Raw genomic sequence first — 20,355 nt, 5'->3', positions numbered from 1 at the left:
AACCCACGGATGACGGATATATAAAATTAAAGTACTTTGTGATAATTATAATTGATGCTGATAAAAAAAAAAAAAAAAATGAATACATATTTATAATTGGACATCTAGATTTTCTATAATGCTCAAATTAAAAATAATAAGTTTTTTAATTTATTTTCAAACAGGCTTATTGATAATTTAATACAGTAGGGGATGAAGAATTTCCAGTTCATTAATTATTTTTTAATGTTAGGAATAAACGGGTTTACGTGGCACAACAGCATTATTGATAGGGTTGCGGTATGCGGTATGGTGTAATACAAAGATCGCTAATAATTAATTTTAATAGCCAACGTTTGTCCGAATTTAAACTCGCTATCCTTGGCGAACTTTAATTCACTAAACCATATGTGATGATCATGCTTCCATATAATTTTTCGATATTCTTTAAATACTTTGTACTTTTTAGCAATGTAGTTGCTATAATGTGAATGTTATAGTAAATAATTTAATATTTATTACATTTAAAAAATATATTACTGTGCAATCTGCGCAATTTCTACATTTTTGAATAATGGTAATACTAAATTTTGTTGTATTGATCGGTTGAACCAATCGTTTTAGCTGAAATATTTTACTGCATTCCCTTGTGTAGCCATTCGCTGCTTCAATGGGTTGTAGGAAACCCGAAGCACTCTATTGATTGCATGTTGACGTCACATCAATCAACGTGAATCATTATTGTCAAAACATTACTGTTTAAATAGAAAATTAAATTGTTATAGTTTAAAATGTCTTCAATGGTAAGTATTTTAAAGAATGACACGAAGTGAATCTGACGTCGACCTATTGACAAAAAACATTATGGTTGAATTAATTATTTAGTAATTTCATTAAATAAGTTGATTAAATTTTAAAAGTAGTATAAAATGTATTTATTATTGTATAAAATAAATGGTATAGTTCAATAGTATTACATCATGGTTTGCGAAACACACCTTATATTTTTATGTAATGTATATAAGTAACTAAATTATAGAATTATTTAAAATAATGATTTGTTTTAGCGCATGAAAGCAGCAAAATGTCCTTCGGACGAATTAGCAATCACCAACTGCGCTCTTATCAACCCGGATGATTTTCCCAGTGATGTTAAGTAAGTAATTTAATTACTACAATTTTGAAATTTTTCCTAAATGTTATTTATATCTTACTGTTAATTTCCATAGTAGAATTATTAATATAAATAGTACTATTAAGTACCATTCTTATTATTTACTTTGTCTCCTTAACAGAATATTCTTTATTTAAGCAATTTTGAAACATTAGATGTATGCAGTATTAAATTAATAGTAAAACTATTTAATCATAAAAATTAATATATAGTACCCACTTACTTATATTGTTCTATAATTAACATAATTTAAATTATGAATATTAGTATGTTTCTCATAATACAAATATATTAAGGTATATAAATGATATTATCTAATTATATAAATTAAGAACTAGCTGAAACTGCAGCTTTACCAGTGGGAAATTAATAAAACTTTACCTATAACACACAAACCTTTTATTTAACATCTTTGAAGGGTGAATAAAAAAAAAACTAGTATATTTTCTTTCCCATCACTAATTTTAGTTAAGTACTCAAACTTTCTCCATACCAAATTTTATCTAAATCTCTCCACTGAACTGTCAGTGGATTAAATGTGATGACAGAATTACTTCTGCATATATAGAGAAATCAAAAGTAAAAATATTATTTTTAAAATAAAATATTTTTTTTTGTATTAATTCTTACTAATTGACCATACTAAAGATATGTCAGATATATTTTTGAATCCAATTAAAATTCTTGTGTATGAGATAAATTTATGAAAAACAATGATTGCATGTAATTTTAACAATAATATCACTCCTCAGGCATTTAGAGATCTCTACTGGACCTTCACAGCACTTTGTCTTCAGCATCAGATTTTACAGTGGAGTGGACCGAGGAACAGTTGGTTTCTCGGCACCCCAAAGAAAATGGGCTACATTGTCCATTGGACAGGTATTATCATCTCATTAATTATTTTTACAACATTTAGAGGAATAAAAATCCTATACTATTAGGTACTTTATTTTGTAAAATATGAAAATTTCATCTCATTTCATATAATAGTATCAGCTCAATGACTGCCTCATTGGTCTAATGGCTAGCATTTTATTAGCTCAAATTCAATTTTTTTTTAAATGGGACTAGACTGAACCCAATATACAAGAAATAGTTAAAATTGGTTCATATGCAAAACATTCCTTACAACAATATTTTAATTTTAACATTGAGACCATTTACAACTTTAACCCTTATCTGTCTATAGGTCGGTCGGCCACACTAAAAGAGGAAATCACATTTGGAACCGCAAACTAAAATTACTATTATAGACATAGCTTAAAGTCTTTAATTTATACTTCATATTATGTAGAAATGGATTAATATACATCTATTATTTTTTTACTTCACCGTCCAGCACACCACATAACAGTTTGCACATGAATTTAAAAAAAAGGTTGCTGTGGGGTTATAAATAAAATCCACTGAGTTGCGTGCAGTTTTCCTTACGAGGTTTTCCTTCAGCACTGAGTGTGACATGAATTACAGGCACAAATTAATGACATGAAAATTAATCTCAATCTTTGGTTAAGATTCACTTGTTCAAGCCACTGCTCCATCTAGACCCTTAGTACATAATTTATTGAAACATAAAATATTTTCTATATACCTAAACTTTCTGACTAAAAAGTTATCTTACTTATAGACAATTGACGTGAAACCCTTCAAACCGACAAATGCTGATTGCTTATGCAGTGTCACCATGGAGGCGGATTTCATGTTGAAGAAAACGTAAGTTCTTGAAATAGATGATCGTTATAAATCTTTGAGACATAATAATTTTTTTTTTCTTTTTTAGGACATCTATGGAGCCCTACGATTCCGAGCAGATGGCTCGTGACTTTCTCATTCAGTTCTCGAATCAAATGTTTTCGGTTGGACAACAACTCGCTTTCTCGTTCCAGGAAAAGAAAGTACTCTCGTTAATCGTTAAAAATTTGGAAGGTAATCTTTTTTATCTTATACAAAAAAAATAATTTTTAATTATTATGTAATGTCTATCTGTGAACTCTTAATACGAAAATTTTTCCTGTACGATACAATATAGAGAAAATAATTTACATTTTGTAACAATGCCATTAAATGTATTCAGACATCTGTAATTGTGTATTAAATTATTGCATATATGAAAGAGGAATTATATACATATTTTCACATAACTACTGAAATAAGTTATCATTTTTTAATAAAAAAATGTTCAGCTTAATAAATTTTGTATTTGGAATGGTTTTGTTCAATGTGAACTTTCAGGTAAAAATGTGTTATATAGTTTATTTCGTTGTAACTTTCGGCCATTACATACAGTAGATGTACCAATACAAAATAAACTTCCATTTTCGTCTGTTTGAAGGGAAAGTGAGCCAGTGTATAGGCGCAAGAGACATTCCTTCATAGTTTTAAGGTGACGCTTTGCATGTAAAAAATTGTGGATATTTATCACAAAAGAACACTTACAATTAGGTGACATATAAAAAATTGATTTGATCTAGCTGTGGACGTACAAGCCTTAGCCGCTGGTGCCAATGCAGTGCCTCGTCGAGTCAGAATGGGCAGGTTGCTTCCGGATGCTTGTATCCAATTCGATAAAGCAGAAAACTCTTCACTGAACCTCATCGGTAAAGCTAAGGGGTAAGTAAATATTCAAAATAGTACTACTAGTCTTGCAAATGTAAGACAAGCAAATTTGTCCATACTAGTTCAACTGTAAATATTTGTGTTTTATGGCGTCATTAACTGCGTGTATATAAAAAGGTAGGAAACACGTATTTAAATAAAATAATGAATTGTAAAAATAATTTAATAGGTCTTCTACACATTGCTATTCAATCCAGTGAAGTGCCATATTTAAAATATGACTAAAAAAATCTCCTATAGGTAACGTTGAATATAAGGAAAGGTTCTAAAAATCTATAAATTAAGACTACTACTTCTAATTGGCTTTTATTATAGACAGTTGAATTGTTTGGTAAAATAAATTTGGTATTCACAATAATCATATCAAAAACACAGCTGAATTAATTTTAATTCCTTCCTTAAAGTCAAACTAGAATTTTAATATGAACTTTACTATAAATTATCTCAAGATCATTTTTTCATTAAAACGCGTTGCTATGTTAGTTAACAGTTTTAAATATGAATCGTAATAAAATATTTTGTACAGTAAGCAGCCTCGTCAGTCCATTATCAACCCAGACTGGGATTTCGGAAAAATGGGAATTGGTGGTTTGGACAATGAGTTCAACGCTATCTTCAGACGAGCATTCGCATCTCGTGTCTTCCCACCTGAAGTCGTTGAGCAGCTGGGTTAGTTCATAATTTAATATGTTACCTTTAAAAATTACAAACCGAAATTAATTAGTCTTATTAACATTTGCTATCTTCTATTTTTTTGGGTGTTTTCAAATGGCAAACACATAATGTTAAAAATCTATGTTCAATAAAAGAAACTCAATCATATCGAATTTTCAGGCTGCAAACACGTAAAGGGTATCTTGTTGTTTGGCCCACCCGGTACCGGTAAAACATTGATGGCTCGTCAGATTGGTAAAATGTTAAACGCAAGAGAGCCCAAAATCGTAAATGGTCCTCAAATATTGGACAAATATGTTGGTGAGAGTGAGGCCAATATCAGGAGATTGTTTGCGGACGCTGAAGAAGAAGAAAAGAGGGTAATAAGAACATGACTGCATAGACGTTTAATTTTTTTAGGCAAATTATGCTCAGAAATTTTATTAATTTACATACAATATGTTTTTTATTAAAATTTTTTAGCTATTTCTGTATTAATAAATTGTTATTTGCTCATTATCATCATCATAGGGGCGTAACCGACCCTATAGGCAGATAAGAGTTAATTAACTTATAATATTATTTAATTTCTTAGATACTTAGACTTGAAGATTTTTCTTTAAAGCTACTTCACTTATGAAGAGCTTTGTGCAAGCCTAAAATAGTACAATACAATGATTCTACTACAGAACGACGATAATTATTTTTTTCTTAGTGTCAAGTGTTAAGACAACTTTAAACTTCTGATATTAAAAGATCGAAATTGCAGAAGCAAATAAAATGTTTTACTAAATAAATTATTTGTATTCTAGTGTGGTCCGAACAGTGGCCTTCACATTATAATCTTTGATGAAATCGATGCCATCTGCAAAGCGAGAGGTTCCGTCGGAGGAAACACCGGCGTCCATGACACTGTCGTCAACCAACTGCTATCCAAGATCGATGGTCAGTAATGTTTATTTACCTGGATCTGTTATTATGTAAATCGTAATTAGATTTGATGTATTTTTTTTAACATTCCCGTTGTTTTGTTTTTAAATATAGAACATTTTAATAAAAATAATAAGAGATCTCATAATTAAGAGTCTAGTATGAACAGTGTACACTCAATTGGCAAACCGATAATATTAAAATTTTTAAGATTCTAACAAACTATAAAATATAAGAACCCCATTTTTATAACAGCTGAAAATTATATCTCTAGGCGTGGACCAATTGAACAATATTTTGGTAATCGGTATGACGAACAGACGGGACATGATAGACGAGGCTCTTCTCCGACCTGGTCGTCTGGAAGTTCAGATGGAAATCGGTCTACCCGACGAGAAAGGTCGCGTCCAGATTTTGAACATCCATACAAAGCGTATGAAGGAGTACAAGAAGATCGCCGAAGATGTTGACTCCAAGGTAACTCATCTTTGCCGTTCATGTTGCGAGGTGACCAAATAAATAACCATTAGAACTTTCTAGACTATTTTCAATACACTTTATGCATTCTTTTTAATTCGCCTAATTCCATCAGAATAAGTATTTCTTTGAGGTTCCCAAAATTCTCTAAAACTAAAAAACCTCTGCATTGGTCATGTCTCATTATTTACAGTAAAACTTATTACAATTATTAATCAGGCATCCCAAAATCACAGACAGTAGCTCTGCTGGAGATCACTCAAATATGGTTTCGGTTCTTTTTATCCAAGTAAATGGAATGTTTCTGGATCGAAGTTCTATATTCATTTTTATCCGTAGGTTCAAAACGTCATAAAAATGCACATTCCAAGAGTCATACTCGATTTTGTTTCTATCTCCTCGAGTTTTTAGATGTCTGTCTCCATTCTTTAAAGCAAATCTTCAATCTTTAAAGGTTCAGCTATACGACGATAACGATAAAGTACACTAAAATTATAAGATAAATTCTTGTAAAAAAATCTTCTTTGTTTTAATAATTTTCATCTTTAATCTTAACTACTTGTTCAATCGCATTTAATCTCAACACATCGAAATTGATCATAAATGTTGCACGACTTATTCAACTAAGTCTAATAAGTTAATTAGCAATTTTTTTTTATTACGAATATATTGTCAGTGAAAATGTCCCCAATAATTGTACTTTTACAAATCATTAAAAAAAGTATTATAATCTTAATTATATGAAACATCAAATAAAATAGCACTAAATACGACAGGAATTAGCCACCCTCACGAAGAACTTCTCGGGTGCAGAACTCGAGGGTCTCGTTCGAGCTGCTCAGTCCACTGCAATGAATCGTCTCATCAAAGCATCGAGCAAAGTAGAAGTGGATCCTGAGGCCATGGAAAAACTTATGGTGGAAAGGGGAGATTTCTTACACGCGCTGGAAAATGATATTAAACCGGTAAGTTAATACTAATCGATTCATTTATTATTATTAGCTTTTCTTAAGAATAGTATTTTAATGTTGATGGACAATTTGATTTGGTTTGACGAAGCTAGCTTATTGTAGTTTCAGGAAGGACGCAAACATACTATACGTATGTAAAGACATAAAGATGTCGCATCTTTTTTGAGATATAGGTTATTGTGTCAATGTAGACAAAGAAAAGCTTTAAGCTCCTGGTGCTTTTAAAATGAACCCTTCTAAAACTATTAGATGTACGTAAAATATGTATAAAAGATTTCTATATTACATGTATCAAAGATTTTCTGTATTACAAAAAAACAGTTATTATGTGTGTGAGGAACACACAGCATTGTTTGAAGAAGAAGCATCCATAAATCTTACCATAAACATTGTCAAATCCTAGTCTTCATCAACCACCAGCAAGCACCTTGCTACAATGCTGTGTTTTCTCACACACATAATAACTGTTTTGTTGTAATACAGATTTATTATATGTGTATCTAAAACACACAGCATTGTTTGAAGACCTGTTTGATATCTGCTGGTGTAAGAATACAAACGCTATGTGAATTATAATCAATTAAAACAAACATGATGTTTAATATATTCTATATATTTGCAACTTATTAATAACAGGACAAGGATTTACTAAAAATTCACTCGCAGGAATATCTGTTCTGTCCACACTACTGGGATTCATATTATTTACTTGCGGATTTTGAGTCAGGGCCACAATATAATGAGGCAACTGAGTTAAGTAACCTGAAATGTAATCTACCTGATTAACTAGTGAATCAACTCGCGGGTCCGACCCACGGTGTTTATACTTACGTCGCTTATTAGGTGGAGGTGACGCCAAGCCCTGCTCATCTTCCGAAGATGAAGAAGACTCTCTTTGATCACTGCACACCTCGGATACTTGTCGAGATGACCGCTCTCCATCCGAAGCAGCGGCATCCGTCATATCCTTACCCTTACCTTTACCGTTTACGATACTCATTTGTAAATGGTTTCCTTTATGTAAAAGCACGTTTTTAACGAAAATTCACCTTAAAATTCACTATATTATTTAATTTTTGAACTTCTAAAAGTTGATAGAAAAATTTTAAAAGTTTACGCGGCAAGATTTACAAAAGCTATGATTTGACAATGTCAGTGGCGCACAAATTTGAAACAAGATGGCGCGCTCTGCTGTGTGTGAAAGAGAAAGGTAACAAAGGACGGAAAGAGATGTAAGATGAATAAGATTTATGCATGCTTGTTCTTGAAACAATGCTGTGTGTTTTAGATTTTGATTAGGTCACTTTTGTCGATATTTATTATATTACAATATTTGTTAATGTATCAAAAATACATCATGTTGGATAACTTTTTATACCAAGAAGTTACTTAAGTCTTATATAAATGAAAATATAAAATTTTCTTCAGGCTTTTGGTACAGCTGCGGAAACTTTGGAGAATTTCTTAACACGTGGTATAATTAACTGGGGAACTCCAGTTTCGTCTCTTTTGGAAGATGGACAGTTATACATCCAGCAGTCGAGGGCGACTGAGGCTAGCGGTGAGACTTTAAATATTGTTATAATTATGAATCTGATGTATTTTTCAAGTATGAAGTTTATTAAGTGAACTTACACAATTTAGGGATTGTAGAGAAGGAGTTCTAACTTTTCATAAAATTACTATTTATTGATGTTCCGTTGTCTCTTAGTTATTTTTAGTGAAATCAAAAATGCTCGACACGATCCGGGCTGACTAAGGTCAGGTAATCCTATTGTCACGAGAGAGTGCATCGAAATCATATTATAGTCTTTGCGAAATATGGTTTGAAATGGAATGGTTCCATTCTACGATTCTCAAACTACACTAATATTAAAGTTCGTATAATTTCTCAGGTCTGGTATCAGTTTTATTGGAGGGTCCGCCAAACAGCGGTAAAACGGCCTTGGCGGCCCAATTGGCGAAGTTTTCCGACTTCCCATTCGTCAAGGTGTGCTCGCCTGAGGACATGATCGGTTTTACAGAAACCGCCAAATGTTTGCAGATTCGAAAGGTATGTATAACATTATCGTTCGCGAATCGTTGTCTAATTTCAATGGACAGTTTTGTTATATGTATATGTACTTAATTCAAAGATGACTTCAGAGTTTATATATAATCTGAATATCCAAAAGATTTTTTTTTATTATATAAAACAGAAAAAAATAACATTTCTAATCATAAGACTGTACAAAATTATTGCAATTTATTCGAAATTATGATTTAAAATAGAAAAGTTAAAAAAGAACTATATAAAAAGTATTCTTTCAGTACTTCGACGACGCGTACCGCTCGACTCTGTCCTGTATCCTGGTGGACAACATCGAGCGTCTCCTCGACTACGGACCCATCGGGCCACGATACTCCAATCTCACGCTGCAGGCTCTACTCGTGCTGCTGAAAAAGCAGCCACCGAAAGGCAGGAAGTTACTTATTTTGTGCACCAGCAGTCGGAGGTGAGTTGAAAGATGAGTTTTTTTGCACTTATAGAGTTTTCATTATCAAAGAGTCGAGAAAGACGTTAGATAATTTATCAGGAACAATCGAAGCTTTCATATTAAAGATATACAATAATGACATAATAATGTGGATCTGACCGATTTCGTTCACGGCGGTCAATCTCGAGGGAGACCAGCCAACTACGCAGGAAATATTATAATGTGCACAAGTTTGTGCGCAAACAAAGGTGCACTATCTATTACCTCGCTCTCTTAATCCGATGGGACGGCAAATCTGACACAACGGCTTTGCGTGCGTGCTCTGAGGCACTGGAATGTACTCACTACCAACTAGACTAGACTCCGGGCTGCTACTAAAAAATTTTCGATATAAAAACCCAATAACTTTATATCGGCCTGACCTGGGGTTTGAACCTCGGGAACAGCGGCCCCATATCTAGCCACCAGACTGGGCACTACCTGGGCAGTCAGTAACGACGTCTGCGCACACTGACCCGCAGACAGGTGCTGGAGGACATGGAGATGCTGTCGGCGTTCACGGGCGTGCTGCACGTGCACAACCTGTCGCAGCCCGAGCACGTGATGGCCGTGCTGGAGCAGAGCGACGCCTTCACGCGCCGCGACCTCGCCAGCATACAGCGCGACCTGCGCGGGGCCAAGTCAGTCGCCAACTACTTTTAGTCACACCGGACCCCGACCTCGGCGCACAGACCCGTATCCGGGCAAGCGCTATCGTTCACATGTACATAATTAGCAAAGGAACTTATCTTGCGAAAACCTGTATATGTCTTTCCGATGTGCGTCTACTACTCGCACTATATAAAAGGGATGGAATGAGTACTAAAACTTCTTATATAGAAGGGCAGCAGACTTTAGCCCAGTGTTGGGACATTTGCAGCTTGTTATATTTATTTTTATATCATATATGTATATATGTATATATGTATATATATATATAAAGCGGAAGAGTTTGTTTGTTTGTTTGTTTAAACGCGCTAATCTCAGGAACTACTGGTCCGATTTGAAAAATTCTTTTTTTGTTGAATAGTCCATTTATAGAGGAAGGCTTTAGGCTATATAACATTACGCTGCGACCAATAGGAGCGCAGCGACAGTGAGAAATGTTGCAAAAACGGGGAAAATTATTCACATTTATGGACTTTCGATGCGTGCGCAGCATAAACGTTTTAAGTTACTCAAAAAATGTGTATGAAAGATATATTCCTCTTTTAATAATAAAAAAAAAGTCCGTGACACTATATGTCTATTCGTTAAGAGTGCGCTAGCAGGCGGGGCGCGGCGGCGGCTGAGGGGGAGGCGGGTCAGCCCCGCCGCCGCGCTCGCCACTCTCACCCGCGGGTGTAGTTCTGCGAAGTAGCAATGCACATAACGACTTAAAAAAATTAACATTCTTAATAGTTAAATTATTTATCAAAATTAGGTTTTGTTATCAGCTTATTTGCTCATTATTTTTTATCGTTTAAAATCGATTACATTTAAATCATAATCTGCTGTAGTTTTAACTTACGATATAAGATAAAATGTCAATGAACATTCCTTCGTACTTTGCAAGTAAACAATTAAAACTTTTCACGGTATAAATAAGGTATAAAAATTACATTACACACGAAAAATGTTCAAAATGGCGAGCGATACTTTCACCGAAGCAGATTAATCATCACTGAGAAAATAAATTATGCAAATAAGCAAATAGGTGAATATCGTTTAAAATGACTACACAAATAAATTAGTAGTTCAATATTTCAAGTAATTTCTATTACGTTCAAGCATATTCAACACGGTTGTACTATAATCACCTTATGAAATAACACCAAAGGAGAAACAATCTAAACTTCTTATTGTTCGGTTTGTTTATCTTATTACGTTTAAGTTAATATTGTTTGTTTTCAACCGACTTCAAAAAGGAGAAGGTTATCAATTCGTCTGTATTTTTTTTTTTATATGTTTGTTACCTCATAACTTTTCACTGGATTTTGATAATTTTTTTTGTTTGAAAAGTAGTGCTTCCCGTGGGGCCCCATTTTAATTTTATCCTGTTACGATGATGGTATCCCTATGAAAACGATATAAGTCTTAAATGTGCATTATGTATGTGCGCGATAAATAGGTGAATAACTCAAAATTGTGCCAACCAATTTTAATGATTCTTTTTTTATTATAAAGGATATACTTCAAGGGTACTATGGTGAAAGTTTGGTAAGGTTCTGAGCATAGGATCCATGACAAAGTAACGGTACGGAAGGGAACTGAACAATTCTAAGGAGCACGTTAGCGATACTCGGCCGAATCTTTTAGAAACAAAAATTTTGACAAAAAAAAACCGACTTCAAAAGAGAAAAAAAATAATATGCTCTAAAAAGTAAAAAATAATTGCTTATTATTCTACAACTTAATAATCAAGTAACTTATTCTACTTACCAATATGTAGGTACGTTCTGTGTTTCCACGCAAGGAGATAAGTATGTACCTACCCACTTTAAATCTAACTTAACACAAACCTATGAATAACAAACAATGATCACAATATTTTTTAGATTTATACTATGTAAAATGAAATTAAAAATATTTAGACTATTTAAAAGTCAGCAAAGTTATTACGATAATATATTATAGTTAAAATTATTGTTATTTTTGGAGGCGGTGTCAGCCAAAGTAGGTTTGTAAATATATGATATAATCCAAATTTGTAAATCTGGTCTATCGATAAATACACTTCTTCTTGATGTTTTTTTAAACCCTATACGTACATAGTGGTCCTATATAATGACAGAAAATTGGAATCAAAATTGAGTGTTTAAGCAAACATGTCTACCGTCAGGTATTACAATTCATGAACTTTTCTCCTAATCCAAGACAAAAAAAAGTCTTTCAGATTTACTATTACATTTCCTGTTGAACGTTTTGTTTGTTTAGGCAGAGTATGAATTTTGTTTGTGATTTATTTATTTACAATTGACTTTTTCTTTTGTCTTACATCCAGATGTCGATACACCTGCATCGAATTGTTAACAAAAAAAATATTCGCAATCGTGCACTATTGTACAATATTTCTTTTATGTTTAAGAAAAGGGTTGTCATAATTGACCGTATAACAATAAGCAATAAAAACACAGATGTTGGTAATTATTAAATTTTATGGCGACCTTTAAGATTTACACTGATGACAAAGAACAATTACTTTTTATGATAGTGAATATATATTATCTATTTGTTTGGGAGGGGGGAGCTCTTAAAAGGACGTGTCGGGCACGCCCGTAACCAGACAAGAGAAAGAAGCGTTACGAGTCACTTGACTACGAACTGTTTCAAACTTTTGTAATTCTATATCTACACCATCCTCATTGTCATTTTTCGAGTTAAATATCGGCTACATTTTTGTTTCACGGTTTGCTTGTGTTTAACGTGATTGTGTTAATACGTAGCGTATTGTTGCGTTATCTTGGCTGACACCGACTCCAAAAATAACAATAATTTTAACTATAATATATTATCGTAATAACTTTGCTGACTTTTAAATAGTCTAAATATTTTTAATTTCATTTTACATAGTTTAAATCTAAAAAATATTGTGATCATTGTTTGTTATTCATAGGTTTGTGTTAAGTTAGATTTAAAGTGGGTAGGTACATACTTATCTCCCTGCGTGGAAACACAGAACGTACCTACATATTGGTAAGTAGAATAAGTTACTTGATTATTAAGTTGTAGAATAATAAGCAATTATTTTTTACTTTTTAGAGCATATTATTTTTTTTCTCTTTTGAAGTCAGTTTTTTTTTTGTCAAAATTTTTGTTTATTAGAAGTGGTTGTCATCTGCATAATTATTCTGATTTGGTTAGGTTTTTGTTTATTAAAACATATATGGTTTTTTTATTACGTTAAAATATCGAAATAATTAAATAACCTTTATAATACTTTTTTTTTCAATACAGATTTCATTATATTATCGGGTACTTAATTATTTACCTTATGTTTGTTTTTATTGATTACAAGATACGTTTTGGTTTAAATTTAATACCTACATTTTTTTTATCTTTTTCGTCACTATAATGCCTAGAAAAAGAACTAACCTTTCTCGGCAGACTGCTAATGCAAAGCGTCTGCGGATTTTGCGTAGCAATGAAACAGCTGAAGACAATACGCAGAGGTTGGCTAATCAAAGAACGGTCAATGAACAACATCGTGCTAGGGAATCGAGCGTTGAACGTTCACAGAGGTTAGCCTTACAAAATTTCCGAACTTCGGTGAATCGACAACGGGAATCAAGTACTGAACGTTCTCAACGTTTGATCGCACAGAATTCTCGAACTGTGGCAAACCGCGATCGGGAATCAAGCGCTGAACGTTCTCAACGTTTGGCCGCACAAAATTCCCGAACTTCAGCAAACCGCGATCGGGAATCAAGCGTTGAACGTTCCCATCGACTAGCACAGCAAAATGCAAGATCATTAATAAGTCGAACTCGCAGGCAACATAATTTTTTGAATTCTGCGTTTGCTTATGATCGTTCTCTTGACTACGTTGCGTTAAATGATATTGATATTGGCGGAATGGTTAAAATATGCGACTTCTGCCAAGCAAAAAAATGGACGGCAGAAAGTCCTGGACTGTGTTGTAGTGGTGGCAAAGTGAATATACCTAAAATTCCAGAACCAACGTCAGTTTTTAAAGAACTGATATCAGGCTCAAATCCATCCTCAAAGCATTTCTTAAATCACTCAAGGCAGTATAATACACTTTTTCAAATGACTTCATTTGGTGCGAAAGAAATTCGTGAGGGAAACTTTATGCCTACTTTCAAAATCCAGGGACAAGTTTATCATTTGATCGGTAATTTACTTCCAGCTGAAGGTGCACAAGCCGAATTTTTACAAATATATTTTGTGTCTCATGCAGATCAGATATCCTTGCGCTCAAACATAAACCCAACCTTGCAAATTGATCTTATCGACGCTCTCCAAACATATCTTCACGATCATAATACGTATATTCACAGTTTTAAATACAATCTCGAAAATAGATCAACGCATGATTTGAAACTTATTATTCATGCTGATGTGAAACCTCCTAACGAGCATCGAGGTCGGTATAATGCGCCAATAGTAGATGAAGTAGCTGTTCTTTTAATAGATGAAGAAAAAGGTTCCCGAGATATTGTGTTGAATAATAGAGAAGGCCGACTTCAACGAGTTTCTGAAACTCATAGATCGTACGACCCACTTCAATATCCTTTACTGTTCCCCTTTGGAAGTGACGGATACTGTATAAATATTCCACAGCAGAATAATGCTGCTAGATCTAAAACAATATCGTGTATGCAGTTTTATGCATTTATTATGCATATGAGTCACAGGTTCGGCTTATTTTACGCCAAACTATTGGGCTATTGTTATACATAATACTAGTACAATTTTAACACTCAGTTAAAGTTAATAATAAGAATATTATTAATTATTTATTAAGGATAGCTATCACCAGTGATTATTTCATTCAAAATAAAATCTATGCACCAGTACATTGGTGCTACAAAATACAGTTACATATGTTTATAGCTTTCCCCATCCTTATTAAGTTAATTTCAGGACAAAATAAAGTATAAACCGTAAATTTTGCTCTTGCAGGATCTTCATTGGCATCAAAAAGCTGTTAGCTTTGGTGGACATGGTGAAACAGACCGACGAAGAATCAAGAGTATTCAAATTCCTCACAAAGATGCAAGAGGAGGGCGGTCTCGATCTCGGTACCTCTGTACAATAAGAATTATTGCAACCTTAGGGATTACATACGCATACCACACGCACGCCCTCACCCGACACACACGCACACATGTACACTCCGAGACCCCACAGCTACAAGGCCACCGAGAGCTCCCCTTGCGCTTCTGACCTCAGAAGCTACGAAATAGACTACGACGACGTGAGCGAGTGCACAGAACCCTTCGATTCTAGTCATCACAGAATAGGTAGAACGGCAAAAGGTAACGAGATATCTCCGGTTAAAATGCCCCTCATGAGAATACGAAGTGTCGAAATAGTGTTTGAAGACGAAATGTCAACGTACACCGACACGGGCTTGTTGGATCGCAGTATAGAGCTTATCGTATCCGACAGTGACGATTCCACCAAATGCGTGGATGATTTGGAACACTTGCAAGCAGAAAGGGACGATTCAGTAACTTTAAATGCGGAAGCGGATCTATCCGACGATAACTCGTTTTCTTCGAAGGATAACGCTGTCGACGATGCCTTGAAGTGTAACCAAAATGTTGAATTATCAGACGACACTCACGAATTTCACGAACCCACAACTTTGGTTTACGAAGACAATACTTTATCGTTGAATGTATCGGAATTAGGGGACTCAGGTCGATTCACTGAAGAAGCTTCCTCATCTCATGTCGAAGTGGCTTTTATAATGTACGACGACGCTGTTCTTTCCCATTCATTCGATGCAGTCAATGTGGATGATATATCTACAGTCATGAGTATGTATGAGATGTCAGAGGTTAGTGTGGAAGATAAAGATAAGAAAAGGTTATATGAGTACGTCGACAGTAACAGTGACAGCTCAGACAGTACAGCAGTATGCGATGGGGATAATGCTGTGGTAACACTTGTAACTACTTTGCCTGATGTCTATAATTTAGAAGAACAACCCTTATGTGAAAGTAACGATCTGCAGTATGACTCGTTTGTTGATATTGGTAAATTTTAACTCCTTAATTGCTTTATTGGAGCTTTCTATTTATATTAATAACACTATAATATTGAAATTTTATTTGAATTTCTTGGTAAGTTGCCTTTAAATAATTTTGACCTCAGTTACTGGTTAATTATGTGTATAATATACATTCCACTTGTTTTAAAATCTATAGGCACGCTTTCAAGGCATATGTACCTTTCTGAGCTATTTACGCCCTATTAACCTTTTTTACACAGCTTATGCTCAAAGGGCTGAGTGGTATGCGACTCCAGTAACCATGTTATTGTTCTCTCCCAATATCTATTACTACTTTGTAGAAACTTTAATAGACTTTGTAAATATTTTTCTGTTATATTAAAGGATTATTATTCACTTAGCAATTTCACACAATGGCATGGTTACGGACATCCCAGGGTTGTAAGTCTAGGCAATAGCTCAATTTTTTTGTATACTGTAATGTATAGTTTCGAAAGCAATATTATTTATTTTTTGTTACGTAAATGTGATACAGCTTGATGCTGTTTAATTTAATGAATAAGTATATTTGATTGTTATTAAAATAATACTAATAGGCGTAGCTTTTTAAGGGAAAATGTCAATATGGAGTATTTATTATTCTAGTATTATAGACTTTGCAAGCATTGTTGACAGTAGAGGTAGAACCTTTGCAATTTATGACTTAAAATCTACAATTACAATGAAAAGTACAATTAATTATTAATAAAATATTTAGCTATCGATGTTGTACTTAGTAGTTCCAGTCTTTATCCAACCAAAATATTTATATGGCACTTAAAAGATCAAACTTTTAGATAGCGTCAATATAATGTGTTGCCAAAAAGTTTTAATATTATAAAAAACTGAATAACAGTGGTTTGTTCTAGTTTACAAAGATTTATATAATGAGTGATATAAATTATGAAGATATTAATACATGTTGAGAAAATAGATAAATATATTTAGAATCAATAACTACTTCCCACATGTTTGTTGCTATTTGCATGCATTATATGCATAGAACATTCCATTTCGCATTCATTGAGCTATTTATCAATCGCAAAGTGTTTGTGTAGTGTTTAACATTGAAGTACTTTATGTATGATGTTTACCAAAAATCTCTAATATTAAAATTCGAGAATGCTTTTAGAACACCGTAGTTTGCATGATAAAATAATAGTGACTAAAATGTTTTCGTGAGTGTATTATAAAATTTTAACTCAAATTATATCAGCAAGGAATCTTCTATAATCATTTTCATGTCAAACTGTATTGTGTAAAGGAATTGATATAAATAAACTTTGAATATAAAACATTATTATTATTATACCAAATTATAATAACAATAAAATAAAAAGTTCAAATATAGCTTAATATGATTTTAAATTGGAGGAAAACAAAATTGATCAATTAAAATATTAGAATTCTGAAGTGATGTAAAATTTCTAATAAAATAGAATATAATATAATCATATCTCATGTATATCACTTCAAAGTAAAATAAAGGTGCATTTGCTGATAAAATTTACTATTAATTGTTAAAAAATAATATGAAAAATAAAACATATGATTAACTGTTTTACTTTTTTTTTTATATCTTTTTGTGATTTTTACAAATTATAGTCTTTTTTGTACTTAAGCCGAAAAACCCTTAATATTTCCCTATATATAAATAAACATGGAAATAATTTGTAAAATAGGGAAGTCTATTTAAAAAAATACATTACATTTTGAGAAGCTTTGTAGTCATAAAAAATAGCACTTTGTTATCAATATTTTGAATAATTTTAAATGCAATTGACAAATTTTCATAATATAAATACTCCTGAAGTGGTATATCAAAAAGGTTACTTATTTAAATTAACCAAATTATCACAAAGAGCACAACATAACAATGAGAAGAAAAATAAAATAAATTCAAATCACATATATATTTTTATTCAATTATTATAATTACAAGTCTCCACTTCGAAGAAAGGTACATTATGAATAGAAACTAATTTATTTTGATTGGAAATTGCCCCAACCTCATAATATAATAAAACACATTTATAGTTCAGATTCAACACCAAGTAACAACAAATACCTTTTATTCATGAAGAAGACCTAGACAGGTTTAAAGAGCTGGACATGAAATAATTGTATAGATTACAATTCATTTTCACAATCTGAGTATTTGTGCTGTACATTTCTCCAGCTTCCACAAATAATATATTAATAGATCTAAGTGGACTTAGATATAGATAGCTACTTTGGAACTAGAGCTAAAAGAAATTCAGTCTAGTTACCATCATTTTTCTGGGACCTCATAGGCAAAATAATAGATGTCATTTCATTTTATATGATTTTAATAAAATTATGTGAGATTAATACTTGGTGACTATGGAAATAATGAGTTATAGATATATTTAAACAATTTAAGCCAAGCACACATTTTTGAATAACATAATCATCTTGTAACTTAAAATAACCTTAAAACTAATTAGCAGTTTCACAGGCATCAACCCAGTCATTGTAAACATCTATGGGTTCTGATAAAACATTGGTTGTTGTTTGAAAATCTTCCAGGCAAACTCGACATTGTATTCTAGCTGTATTTCTCGCTCGATCCCTGTAAAAGATAAATAGTTAAAATGCTACTTCTTAGTACTTTTATACCATATCATTATTTGAGAAAAGGCTAATTTTCACAATAGATTTTCACGCACATTTTCACTTCGCACGATTTTTCATGGTTACAGAAAGGGCAGTTAAACTGTTGGTCGAGTGGTTCTATAGCTTTTCTTTTTGGCGGAGGCTTTCTTTTGGATTTACGGCGACCCATGGCTTTAACAAAAAATAATGTAATTTAGACAAAAATACAAAATATCTACAATATTTAAACAGTATTAACGTTCAATTTAAATTATATAATATTATGTTCATTACTGTTGTATAATTAACGTACCGGTACTATTTGTTTATTTATTACAAATATTCTCAATATACAAGCGCACCACCTCTCTCTACGGTGACTGTCAATGTGACAAACGTCAAATCACTGAACAGTTGAACACTGACAATAATTTGACAACGCATTGCATTTTCAATAGGATAAAAAAACATTCAATTCTTAGTTTAATAGTTTTAAGTTATGACAAAATTTTAACAGATATTAAAAAACATGTTATGGTTTCAAGAATTATTTATTTGTGTCTGAAATAATGGTAATAATAATTTTCTACCACACAGGTCTCCTTTGGTTTTGCTATTTATGTATCAAATATATTGATATTATGTATAAGGTAAATTGATTTAAAATTCTACATATATAATCATTCCATGTGTCATCAAGGCCTCAGATAAACAAAAGGCAGACAGATGGACAACACTTCCACCAAAGTAAATGTAAATTCAAAAGCGAGTACAAAATTCTGTAAGTATGAAATGAATTGTCGTGTGGTAAATACGACAAAATTACTCTCACCGTATTGCTTAATAATGCTGTGGTATAACATTATCTATATAGGGCACACTGTATTTTTCTTTTAAATAATTTCATATTATTTGTTTATAATAAGTAACCTTAGCGAAAATTGGTTGGTGTTGTTGAATTTTGTTAATATGATAAAGATCAAAATCAAACGGAAGTTAACAAGACGGATTTAAATGGCTGTAAGTAAACTTGATTCAGCTAAATATTTATATTATTAGGATACCATTTATAATATGCAAATCGTCTGAAATCGGCACAAAATAAACCTCACTTGGGTTAAATTTTTTGCTTTTTGATCCTCACATAAATACAATCGATGTTTAGTCGATAATTACTTATGATCTCGTTTTGCGAGTTCCAACCAAACATTCCTCATTTCAAAATCAAAAAGTTTTAATGCTAGTACAATACTTGTACAATCTATCTAGATAGCGATTGTAACATTCATTAATTTGCTAAAAAACACCAAATATTTACAGCTGTTAACGTTCAATGAGTGCCGGTCGTACATACACGACGTTGTTATTACCAATATGACGTCACCAAAAAGACCAGCGTTTTTGCGGGAATAAAAATGGTTTAAAATTTAATTTTATGACAAGGAAGCGTGTTTATTTTGCAGAAATATATTTTTGTGGCTTTTTATCAGGAAAATCAACATTTTTAAGTACTTTTTCAAACATAGTAGAATACCCTATTATTATCCTTTCGAAAAATGGGTTGGTACGATATGACGGCTTGAAATGAAATAGCGCTGCCGCGGCTTCTTTTTCCACTCGTCCCATTTCACGAAACCACATCCATAGATTTAAGAAAAGCGAAAGGAAAGATGTAATTGATAAAAAAATGAGTCGGGC

General features: G+C 32.6%; 2 protein-coding genes across 2 annotated transcripts; one reads left to right on the top strand and one right to left on the bottom strand.

Annotated features, from left to right (window-relative positions):
* The first annotated feature begins 572 nt into the window (after nucleotides 1–572).
* LOC113393175 (vesicle-fusing ATPase 1-like) lies at nucleotides 573–17,336 on the top strand. Its single transcript, XM_026629915.2, has 16 exons — nucleotides 573–782; nucleotides 1,047–1,135; nucleotides 1,906–2,035; nucleotides 2,784–2,869; nucleotides 2,937–3,082; nucleotides 3,628–3,766; nucleotides 4,299–4,441; nucleotides 4,607–4,806; nucleotides 5,239–5,371; nucleotides 5,631–5,833; nucleotides 6,610–6,798; nucleotides 8,233–8,365; nucleotides 8,700–8,857; nucleotides 9,115–9,299; nucleotides 9,803–9,961; nucleotides 14,946–17,336. Exons 1-16 carry the CDS (start codon nucleotides 771–773, stop codon nucleotides 15,079–15,081), a joined length of 2,241 nt encoding a protein of 746 aa, XP_026485700.1. The 5' UTR covers nucleotides 573–770; the 3' UTR covers nucleotides 15,082–17,336.
* A 609-nt stretch (nucleotides 17,337–17,945) lies between these two features.
* LOC113393176 (transcription elongation factor 1 homolog) lies at nucleotides 17,946–19,074 on the bottom strand. Its single transcript, XM_026629916.2, has 3 exons — nucleotides 18,971–19,074; nucleotides 18,732–18,849; nucleotides 17,946–18,634 (listed from the first exon to the last, which is right to left on the bottom strand). Exons 2-3 carry the CDS (start codon nucleotides 18,845–18,847, stop codon nucleotides 18,502–18,504), a joined length of 249 nt encoding a protein of 82 aa, XP_026485701.1. The 5' UTR covers nucleotides 18,848–18,849; nucleotides 18,971–19,074; the 3' UTR covers nucleotides 17,946–18,501.
* Between the last annotated feature and the right edge of the window lie 1,281 nt (nucleotides 19,075–20,355).

This window comes from Vanessa tameamea, chromosome 6 (assembly GCF_037043105.1).
Source record: "Vanessa tameamea isolate UH-Manoa-2023 chromosome 6, ilVanTame1 primary haplotype, whole genome shotgun sequence".
NCBI classification, from domain to species: Eukaryota; Metazoa; Arthropoda; class Insecta; order Lepidoptera; family Nymphalidae; genus Vanessa; species Vanessa tameamea.
The sequence above is the reverse complement of the archived record's forward strand: the minus strand, read 5'-3'. Positions and strand labels throughout refer to the sequence as shown.

What these genes read in the sequence shown, in the direction of transcription:
- LOC113393175 (XM_026629915.2), top strand. An exon ending in CCGAAGATGTTGACTCCAAG is followed by an intron (nt 5,834 to 6,609) that starts GTAACTCATCTT and finishes TAAATACGACAG; the next exon opens with GAATTAGCCACCCTCACGAA. An exon ending in GAGGGCGACTGAGGCTAGCG is followed by an intron (nt 8,366 to 8,699) that starts GTGAGACTTTAA and finishes ATAATTTCTCAG; the next exon opens with GTCTGGTATCAGTTTTATTG.
- LOC113393176 (XM_026629916.2), bottom strand. Translation starts at nt 18,847, where the DNA reads ATGGGTCGCCGTAAATCCAAAAGAAAGCCTCCGCCAAAAAGAAAAGCT. An exon ending in AAATCGTGCGAAGTGAAAAT is followed by an intron (nt 18,635 to 18,731) that starts GTGCGTGAAAAT and finishes TATCTTTTACAG; the next exon opens with GGATCGAGCGAGAAATACAG.